At 44.4% G+C, this 11,412-nt stretch overlaps 1 protein-coding gene across 1 annotated transcript in view; it reads right to left on the bottom strand.

Annotated features, from left to right (window-relative positions):
* The window catches only part of B4GALT5 (beta-1,4-galactosyltransferase 5), a 42,449-nt gene extending 41,493 nt beyond the window's left edge, over positions 1-956 (bottom strand). Inside the window, exon 1 of the mRNA XM_081949654.1 lies at positions 551-956. Within this exon, the coding sequence (XP_081805780.1) occupies positions 551-674 (124 nt within the window). The 5' untranslated portion in view covers positions 675-956. The remainder of the gene's footprint in view (positions 1-550) is intronic.
* Between the last annotated feature and the right edge of the window lie 10,456 nt (positions 957-11,412).

Genomic DNA, 11,412 nt, shown 5'->3' on the forward strand with positions numbered 1-11,412 from the left:
ATAACTTACTCGTGGGGGGAGAGGAAATGTGTTTTGTGAGGAAGAGGAAGAGCGCGCTTCATCGATGCCCGTTGGCGAAATTTTGGAAGAGAGGGGCAAGAGACCTCAGGCACCGAGCCCCCACCCCTGGCTGCGGCAACTGGAGCGGGCGGGAGGCAGGGAACGGGTGGGCAACACGGCCGCTTTTCCACCGTGCGCTGCAATAGCGGCAGCGGCGGCCTGAATCTGGCGCCCCACACCACCTCAGGCGGTGTTCAGTACCCTCCCCTTTCCTGCGCTACCGTTAGACTCCCCTCAGCCCCACAACCCTCGCCCGCGGAGGGCGCACGCGCGCCAAAATCGCGCGCCCTCCCCCCCATCTCCCCTCAAAAGACCCCCCCGCCCTCGGCTGCCCGACGTTCTCCTCTCTCTCTACCTCTCCCGCCGTTCCTTCTCACTAGCCAAGGCCGGGCGGGGAAGCGCCGTCTCCGTCCCGGGCGCGCCGCCCCTCCCTGGGCAACCCGGAGACGACTGAGCCGCTTTTTCCCCAACCGCGCCGCACGACCCTTACCAATGCCGGGCGCCACATAGACGAAGTAGAGAAACGAGGAGGAGAGCGAGAAAAAGAAGAGAGCGGCCAGCAACGACCGCCGGGGAAGCCGCCAGGGCCTCCAAGGGCTCCGCTTCCAGCGCATGGTCCGCCCCCTCCTCGCCTCGCTTCCAGGCGAGCCGACTGAGGCGAGAAAGGAGAAAGAGGCGGCGGCGTTCACTGAGGGGACGGCTGACTCGTGGGGGGGGGGAGGGCGGAGGTGGTGTAGCAGCGGGGGGTCCTTCCTCCTCGCCTCACTTGTTCCCTCGGTGCTTCCGCGCGGCTCCCCCCCTCCGGCGACGGCGCTGCATGAGTGAAGAGTCGGCCAGCAGCGCCGCCCGACGAGCCCCTCCGGTCTCTCTTATAGCCTCCTCCTGGCCGCTCCCGAGGCTCGAAGCACCGGCAAACGGAGAGGAGGAGCCGGCGAGGGCGTGGAAAGAGGGGCCTTCAGGGGCTCTCTGCAAAATCCGTTTATCGTCAAAAGAGGACCTGCTCTTGACGCGCTCCCTCCGTCTCGCCGGACACCTCCCAGGGATCGTCCCCAAATTCCCCTTTTCGTTCTTCCTGGTCTCGTGGGCAGCCTTGGAGGGGGTGGCCTTGGCCAGTGAGGTCACCGGACGCGCTCTGCCTTGGCGAATTTCGGAGGCCGTTTTTTCGTTAGACCTTCTGCTTCAAAGCGTGTGCCTTCAATGGCTTGTGATTTACTCACTTAATTCCATCGGGTAGCGGCTTTCCTGACTGATAAATTGTATTAAACGGCATAAGATTCTGCGAGATAACAGCTCATTTCATCACATGTAAATTGGGTGCCTTTTGGCTGCCATGGTTTAACACATCTCCTATAATGACTTCACTTAATTATCTCAATCATGCATAAGAAGAGCAGCCCTGTCGAAATAATCTTTAAATATAGATTGTGTCCACACATTTAGTTAGGTCACCATTTTAAAATAGTTACTGTGCCGAGCCACAGTATTTGTGCCTCATTTATCTTGTGAAGGTAGACACTACATACCAATTTGGTTTTATACAATCAATTGTAGGCAAACTAGTTTGTTGTATCAAAAGTCCTATTATGATACTCCTTATTGATTCTGTACCCTTCTTACGCATTTCTCTCATTTTCTTAATAAGCATGGTCTATAATGACCAAAGAATTGGGCAGCCGCATACACGTCTAATTAAATAAATACTGCAGTTATGCTTGCTACAATGATATGATTGTAGAGTCTAACGCACTAGAGCACCAGGCTGGAGCGGTAAAAAACAAATGAGAAAAATGGGACTTTTATTGGCACACTTATGACCCTGGCCCTTTGTGGAATGACTGAAGACATTTCAGATGTTATCACTAGTTCATGGCATTGATTCTATAGATCCAATTATTTGAAATAATTTAACTTCTCAGAGCAAAAAGCAGAATATGCATTTTATCAATTCCTCCAACTGGTGGTCATGGAAAACACCCCATGACAAGGTCTAGACAAACCACCACAAACGGCTAAGCAAAGGACAACAAAAGATTAAAAGGGAAAATGTGGAAGGCTGAAAAATTCAGAGTTGCAGCTCCTTTAGGACTAGCGAGGAAACCACTTGCCTATATTAGAAGAAAAACAACATATTTGAAGGTTAAATTAAAGGAGCCACAGGACAGCATCAATTTATAGAAGCACTTATAGAACAAAATATTTAGAGAAATATATAGAGCAAGCATATATATATAAAAGAGAAGAAAAATACAAATTTTATGGCCTGCCCCAGATCAAATTCTATATTCTCTCCTATAAGTACAAATGTAGTTCACGGTACAGTTATGGGCCAAAACCATTTCGTGGAAGAACTCAGAGAAATCAACTACCATATTAACCTGTGTGGAAAGTAACGCATCAACTGAAACAGACAAAAATGGAAAAAATAATGATGATGAAATGCACATTTCCACTGAAGCCTCGCAATCTGTGGGTTCTTCTAGCGAGTGGCAGTTGTGGCTAGGAGAGCCTTTGCACAACTTCAGGTTCTGTGCCAGTTGCACAAGTTTTCCTGTAACATGAGGCCCAGTACTCAATCACTCATGCCTTGGTCATATCATGTTTGGGCTACTTCAATAATTATGCTCTATATTAGACTGCCCTTGAGTATTCAGAAGCTACAGCTGGCATAGAATGCAGCATTGTGGACAGTTGTAGAGGCCTGTAGGGTGGCCAGTGTAACACCATTGTTGCATGAACTAAATGGTTGCCAGTTTGCTTCCAGGTTCAATTCAAAAAGATTATCTCCTTTAAAGTCACTCATGCCATGAATCCAAGCTATCTGAGGAACTATCTCATACCAGTATGATTAGCACAAAAGAGCAAAAAACAGCTTGTCTTTTCTATTAAGGAACTGTTGATATGATTAACTTTCATCAGGCATTAAACTGTTTCTATTCTGTTTTTTCATTATTTTGGCTATGTAAACTCTACTAATAAAAAGCAGAATATAAATATTTGCACATAAATATTTTAAATCAATAATCTCATTACTTATTCAAGACAGCACTTTGCTTAGCAAGCCTTTACCTTTATATTACCTTAATAAAATTATAAACAACTGTAATCCTCAAAAAATCCATGCAGAAGGGTATCATACAAAGTGGTTATCTACTTCACATTTTGGGCTTCATAATAGTTATACCAAAGTCTGCAGAAAACTTGGAAAGGAAATTTATTATTTCCTTTCAAAAACAATTATTATTCTTATTATTAACCTAAAATAACATGAATAAAAATAATACTAATTATAGTGGTGAAATTATCAGTCCTTTATTTTTCTTGTTATGTAGAACAAAATATGGGTTCACACACAAATATTTTTTAGTTTACCTCACACATGGACACCCGTCTACTTCATACTATTTCATTTTGGAGTTAGCAACATCATGCAAAAAAAGGAATAGTAAGCTAAAGGAGTGAAGGCATTAAATAAGGAAAAGATTTTTACAGCTAAATCTAGTTTATTCCTTTCTATTCTTATGAGCTAGTCCTAAATCAATATTCAGTCAGTTCCTGTACATTCCTGACTTTATATTTTTGTGTTTCTTAAGTATCAATTTCCATCATGTTCGAATTATTGAGAGTTTCTTGACATATTCAACACTCAGTTCTGGATAACAGTAGATGTTATACATAACTATTTTTGCTTCCTTTTGACATTCATTCCTCACAACAGGCTATATACTTTCCAGATCCAAGTTGGATCATTGACAGAGACCAGAGGTTTCGTCTCCCAAGCTTTTGGACTCATGCTGAAGTCCATCCTCAGGGAACTTCACTGTGGCTTTCTGTGTGTCATATTTATATGGTAACTGATAATTATGCTGTTATAAGTTAAGAACAAAGTTCCCAAAAATTTTAAAGCAAGTGGTGCAGAGGAAAAGACAGCATTCTTTTGTGTGGGGGGTGGGGGTGGAGAGAGAAACTTCTCTAAGGAGAAGTGTTTCTCTCTAGAGAAGCTTCTCTTTTAGAGCCGTGTTTTTCAACCTTAGCCACTTTAAGACATGTGAACTTCAACTCCCAGAATTCCCAAGCAGAATTCTGGGAGTTGAAGTCCACATGTTACAAAGTTGACAAAAAAACCCACAGTGTAATAGAGTTTGATGCCTCGCTCTGTGAATCCATGACAGTAAAACATCATTCCAGTATTTCTCAACCTTGTCAACTTTAAGATATGTGGACTTCAACTCTCCAATATCTCCTGTCAGTATTCTAGCTGGAGAATTCTGGGACTTGATGCCCATATGTCTTAAAGTTTACAAGACTGAGAAACAATGAACTATCCTGTTTCAAACCCAGTTGCATTCTTCTTTAACAGCCATATTTTATTGCTTGTCTTTTAATGGAAGCAAATTAATATAGCAGTGGCTTGTTACTCATGACTCTTCACAAATAATTACTGATTGATACTGCCTCATTAACCAGGTTTAATCAAATTAATCTAGCAGATCCAAAGAGAAGTCATAAACTGGCTTAATGTAACTGAGCAACAAGAAAATAACCTCACTGAAGAAGGAATAGATGCAAGTCAGTTGTCTACCTTAAATTACTGTGCAGTTATTTTAATTATTAGATATACAACTTGCATTTGCTCCAGAACTCAGACAGGCACATATAATACAGCATTCCATCTTCTCAGCATTGTGGGAGTTGGGTAGCTAATGTAGTCTACACATCTGGTTGACTGTATGACAAACCATAGTATTTTGCCCTCACAAAAACAGTCTTGTAAGGGGACTGAGGTAAGAGAGTGTGACTGTTTCAAAGCTGCGGGTGGCCTTCAACTCCCATCTTGGCCAACACACACACAAACACACAGTCACACAAACCTGGGCACACATGTATTTGGCCAGGAATGCCAAATCTATCAGTATTTCTAGATAATCAAAATATTGTGTTAAGAAATAATAATCATGCTTTTGGGATCTAAAACTATGGGAAAAGTGTAGGCCACAGCATGGAACAACCACAAAAAAGGACTCCCTTCTAGTCCACACACCTCCCCCGTTACACAAAATGGTATATTTAGCAAGCTTTCTCTAGATTCTGTCACAGGATGGGTGAAGCAGAATCCAATTGGAGAATGATCCTATCTCAGCCATGTAACCTGGAATGTTTAATATTATACTTTGAGCTGAATCTGCAAGCTTTCTGGCAGTTAATATAACACAAAATGGGTGTTACCTTGCAAACCTGTTGCAAAGTCCTGGCAACACTTCCTCAACATCACATCTGTGTCCTCGGCATGGTTTCATGGTTTGCAGACTGCGAAATGTTTGTATTGCAATGGTTTTGTGTGTGTGTGGTTTGTTTCTTTATTATGGAATACTATGGATATGCCTTTGTATCAAAATATTGGCTAAGCAAATAGTAACTTCATAGAGTGTGCCTTACTACCAGGAGAGATCAGGGACTATCCTGCCAAATACAATTCTGCCCATCCAGTTTGAACATCAAGGAAGGCACTTTTTGGATTTTTTCACCCATGGGAGGGTAAGGGGGTTTAGACTGGGAGTCAGGCCTCCTTGTTGGTGGGCATTGTCTTATAAAAATATGCTCCCTCATTCCATTTTGCACCCACCTGTTTTGTATTCAAGAATGCCCTCAAAATGTTTTTATTTCAACGTGTCTTTCATGTATAGGTGGATAGGTATATCCTTATTGTTTTGGTGATTGATTTCACTGTGATTTTGAGCTGCCAAGTTTTAAGGGATCTTAAGAGATATTAGAAGGGACATGATGGCTCAGTGGCTAAGACGCTGTGCTTGTCAATCAGAAAGGTTGGCAGTGCGGTGATTCGAATCCCTAGTACCGTGTAATGGAGTGAGTTCCCATTATTTGTCCCAGCTTCTGCCCAACCTAGCAGTTCGAAAGCATTTAAAAATGCAAGTAGAAAAATAGGGACCACCTTTGATGGGAAGGTAACAGCATTCCATGAGCCTTCGGCGTTTAATCATGCCGGCCACATGACCACAGAGATGTCTTTGGACAGCGCTGGTTCTTCGGCTTTGAAACAGAGATGAGCACCGCCCCCTAGAGTCAGGAACGGCTAACACATATGTGCGAGGGGAACCTTTACCTTTAAGAGATATTAATTTTGTACTGGTGTACTCGTGCACTCTGCCTAGGGTCATATACATTGGAGCTGTTTAGCAGATCTATATATGTCAGGGAATTGTCCAAATGAAGTCAGAGACACTGACACGAACTTGTAGTTTTATATAAATACATGTATTTGACATTTATATTTACAGTAGACAGGATAGTTCTGGTACACAGGAACATCATGAGGTAAATACTTCAGACAGCATACAGAGCACACAGAAGAAAAAGGTGAGAAAAGGGGAAACTCCCCTTTTGCACCCACAGCAACCAATCGTACAGTCTATGACTTTTGGTTTTCATTTCCCAGATTAATACATGACTTTCTAGACTGAAAAATTAAAAAGAAATGAAAACCGCTAAATGTGTGTACAAAGGACAGAAGTAGCAATACAGGAAGTCTTTGACTTACCACCATTCGTTTAGTGACCATTGACCATTCAACATTACAATGGCACTAAAGAAGTGACTTATGGCCGATCCACACTTACAACTGTTGCAACATCCCCAGAGTCACATGATCAAAATTCAAGTACTTGGCAACCAGCATGTATTCATCACAGTGGCAGCGTCCTGGAGTCATGTGATCTTCATTTGCGACTTCCCAACAAACGAAATCAATGAGGGAGGCAAAAAAAGCTCGTAAAATCAGGAATGATTTATTTAACAACAGAAATTCTACTGACAGTTGTGGTTGTAAGTTGAGGACTACCTGTATGCAAAACAATGAGAGTAGGTACTGCAGCTTATTAGGAGCTAAAACGGTTAGGAAGAGCTTCAGAATGATTTGTACAGATACTAGGATGTAACTTTTGGGCTGAAAGGTCAGGAGAATAGATGGCAATAGTTCACAACGATTATTTGGTACAAATAGAAGTACATACAATTTCCATAACAAGGAAGATAAAGGATAAATTGTTAAATTGATTATTTTATTCAAAGAGGAATATATATATATATATATATATATTCCTCTTTGAATATATATATATATATATATATATATATATATATATATATATATATATATATATATATATATATGTACACTTTTCACTTGGATGTCACTTCTGGATTTTGTGCTTGTGATAAAAAAATGAAAAATTGACTTTGGTTTTGTTGCTCAGATAGATTTGTCATTATAAAAATGCCTAGTTATATATTAATGTGTAAAAGCAAAAGCAAAAAGTTGAAGCTGGAGTGTCTTTATCTTGTGCTGTGCTAAAATCTGAAGATAATGCCTTTTTTTTTCTTTTTTCCCCTTGTAGCTCACACCTTCTTTTCCCCTTTCCTTTTCCTTCCCTTAATTTCCTATTTCTATTTTTGTTTATTTTATATATTGAAAAAATAAATTAATGAGAAAAAAAGGAGAACTGGAGTATCTTAAAGCAACTCTACAGACTTTGGTTATGTTAGTGCTGGCAGCATTTGCTTGCTCTTAAGGAAACAAATTTTCCATGAGTGCCTAGTTATATTACAACTGGCTTAGTTGGTTCTTTTCTTTGCCAATTGCCAAGAACAAATGGGAACAAGGTATAATGAATATTGGCAGTCAAGACTGTGTTATAACTAATATGCTTGATTAAATGTCTAATCTTTTAGAAGTAATGTTATCATACTGTAACAATTATTACTTAAAACAACTGTATTCATGTATTACATAAAGATTTAGTCAGAATCATACTTGCATTTAACTTACAGCAGTGATTCTCAATTATTTTCTGTCATGCCCCCCCTAGGAAGAAGAAAACATTTCGCGCCCCCCTCCCCGCGCAACTGTAAATAGTATCATTTGTCTATAAAATTGTTATAAGTACACCTCTGCATAACATAGCACACCGGTCTTTCCTCGTCTCCCACCTTAGTCACATGCTTTCTTTCCTCTTTCCCTCTTACTTGTCTATCCTTCCTTCCACCCTCCCTTCCTCCTTCCCTTCCTTCCTGCCTCCCTTCCAGTTCCCTCCTTCCTCTTTCCCCCTGCCTGCCTGCCTTCTTTCCCTCCTGCTTATCTATGCTTCCTTCCTTCCTTGCACCTCCCTCCCTTCTGCCTGCCTGCCTTCTTTCCTCTTTCCCTATCCTCCTATCCTTCCTTTCTCCCTCCCTCCTTTCCTGCCTCCCTTCCAGTTCCATTCTTCCCTCCTTCCTTCTGCCTCCTTCCTGCCTGCTTGCCTTCTTTCCTCTTTCCCTCCGGCGTGTCTGCTTTTCTTTCCTTCCTTCCACCTCCCTTCTGCCCTCCGCCCCTTCTTCCCTCCCTCCCTGCCAGCAGCTCCTCCAGCTGGAAGCAGCAGCACAACAGTCGCCGTTACCAGGGGCGAAGGGGTGGCGGTGGCAAGATCGGGCGACCGCCGCCCCTTTGTCCCTTTCCCAACAGCGGCTGTTGCGCTTCCCGGCTTGAAGTGGCAGCGCTGGGGACTGCTCAGAGACTCATCAGAGCCGCAGGCTGGAGCTGTGCAAAAAGTCTGCTTGGGCTGGGGGGGGGAAGGGAGGGAAGCCTGGGACAGCCCGTCCTCGCCATCGCCACCCCTTCGCCCCTGGTAGCGGCGGCTGTTGTCCTGCTTCTTCCAGCCGGGATATATTCTGCCAGGCCCTTGGCGGCATCCCGGTACGAGGGGCGAAGGAGAGGCGGTGGCGAAGACGGGCGGTCCCATGCTTCCCTCCCTCCCACCCCCGCCCGAGCAGGCTTCTTGCATAGCTCCAGCCCGCGGCTCCAATGAAAATCCACAGTCCGAAGTGCTGCCACTTCCAGGCGGGATATATTATGCCTCGCCCACACCTTCGCCGCCGTTGCACCCAGATGGAAAGGGAGCCATCGCGCACCCCTTTACGGAGCCTCGTGCCCCCCCAGGGGGGCGCGCCCCACTATTTGAGAACCGCTGACTTACAGGAACATCAGATTGGCAAAACTCAAATCAGCTTTCTCAGCATGGGGCCTTGGGCAAGGATGATACTCTAGTGTAGTGAAACTAGGTAAAGATAAAGGTTTCCCTTGCACATATGTGCTAGTTGTTCCCGACTCCAGGGGGCGGTGCTCATCTCCGTTTCAAAGCTGAAGAGCCAGTGCTGTCCGAAAGCATATGGAACGCTGTTACCTTCCCATCAAGGTGGTCCCTATTTTTCTACTTGCATTTTTACATGCTTTTGAACTGCTAGATTGGCAGAAGCTGGGACAAATAATGGGAGCTCACTCCATTACATGGAACTAGGGATTCGAACTGCCGACTTTTCTTATCAACAAGCTCAGTGTCTTAGCCACTGAGCCATCATGTCCTGCCAGGCACAAAGTTAAATCCTGTCAGCCTTCCCAGGTAAACCAAACAGGAAACATGACCAGATACACTAATTCTGTTTTATTGTACGATTACCTGAACAGAATCTTTCAAGTCTGCAAGGAAAAATGTCCCAGTGTCTCTTTTGATACCCTGATCAATTAGGATGGGTCTTTCCTAAGTTTCTTTCCATGAGCTCCTCCCTCTCTTGACTGATTGTTCCCTAGCAATAGCAATAGCACATAGACTTACATACTGCTTCACATTGCTTTACAGCCCTCTGTAAGCAGTTAAGCAGCCTATTGCCCCCAACAATCTGGGTCCTCATTTTACTGACCTCGGAAAGATGGAAGGCTGAGCCAACCTTGAGCCACTCAGAATCGAACTCCTGAAGTGAGCAGTGAGTTCGACTGCAGTACTGTATTCTACCCCTATGCCACCATGGTTCTTTAGGCAGTATTTCTTCTCCTTACTTCTCAAGATCATACCTATTACCATTAGAGACCCCTCAGTAAGCCCTTGTGGCTACTAAGTATTTTACCAATGACTATTATAGATATGGATCGGGGGGGTTCCTGAACCGGTTAGTACCGGTTCGCTGCGTGCATGCTTGCGCACCTGGGCACAGGTTGCTTGCACATGTGCATTTGACTAAAAATTGTTCTGCGCGTGCGCAGAACCATGCCAACAATGGCAGAAGACACCGGAGAACAGGTTTGGGGGGGTGTCAGGCCTGGGTCACTGCGATCCAGGCAGGCCTCAATTCCATTACCGGTTCAGCCGTACTGGGCCGAACTGGCAGCAACCCACCTCTGATATGGGTGCCCCAACTATGTTGGAGTTCAGAGTGCTCTACCTCTACTCATGGATCCAACCAAAGGTAACCTATTTAAAATTTTAAGCGTACCATGCAGTGGTGGGTTCCTGCCGGATCGCACCGGATCGCACGCTCCCTTTCGGCGCTGAACCCAGAAGTACGTTCTTGCCCCGCCCCTGGCGACGGGACGACGCTTGCCTGCGCTCCACCAGCTCGGCTGGGACCGGAGACGTTTCTCTGCTCAGCAATGTCTTCAGTGGAGCGGTGGCAGCCTGGCAGGCTGAGCCTGCGTCCCTTTCAGGCGCTCCGCTCCGCTGAGGAAACGTCTTCGGTCCCAGCCGAGCTGGTGGAGCGCAGGCAAGCGTCGTCCCGTCGCCAGGGGCGGGGCAAGAATGTACTTCCAGGTTCAACGCCGAAAGGGAGCGCGCGATCCGGTGCGATCCGGCAGGAACCCACCACTGGTACCATGTCATAGTCGGGTATGCCTTCCAGCCCCCCCCCACCCCTTAAGCATAACCCCAATGCAGTACTCAATCTATGAAGGTGCTGCTAAGCTTATTCCTATTATTTCTATTTCATTTTCTTAATTAGCTCCTTAAAGGCAAAGGCAAGAGAAAAAAAGAAAATGTTCTTCCTTAAAAGACTTTGGGAAAGACTTAATCAATGGCTAATCAATAGTGATGTGCCTTTTGTCTTTTACCATTTTCTTAGGAGTTTCTTGAAGCTTTCTTCCCTGACAAATTTCAGGAGAGCATAGCCTCTGCCACCTGGGGTTTTCTGTAACAGAGATAATATGCTTTCCCTCAGGGATCACTCAGTTCATCTCAGGGATCTGCGTTCCGACCCAGGGGAAATGAGAACAGTTCCTTCAGAAGTACTGAAGCTCATCATCATTTAATTTACCTTCTCAGGCCCAGACTAATCCCCTCTCTTTAAAACCATTGATGGATGGATGAAGTTAGAAAAGCTACATTCTCCGAAAATGCTAAGTTTAGCTTTATCAACTCTTCAAGAAACCGGTGGAAAATTAGCACACCTTAAAGCTACATGTATTTTGATTCATAAATAGTTGGCTGAACTTGATTTTCTAGTGTTAAGACACAGCTCATACTTCTGTGCATACAACGT

This window comes from Natrix helvetica (genome assembly GCF_964273705.1).
Source record: "Natrix helvetica genome assembly, chromosome: 3".
Taxonomy (NCBI): domain Eukaryota; kingdom Metazoa; phylum Chordata; class Lepidosauria; order Squamata; family Natricidae; genus Natrix; species Natrix helvetica.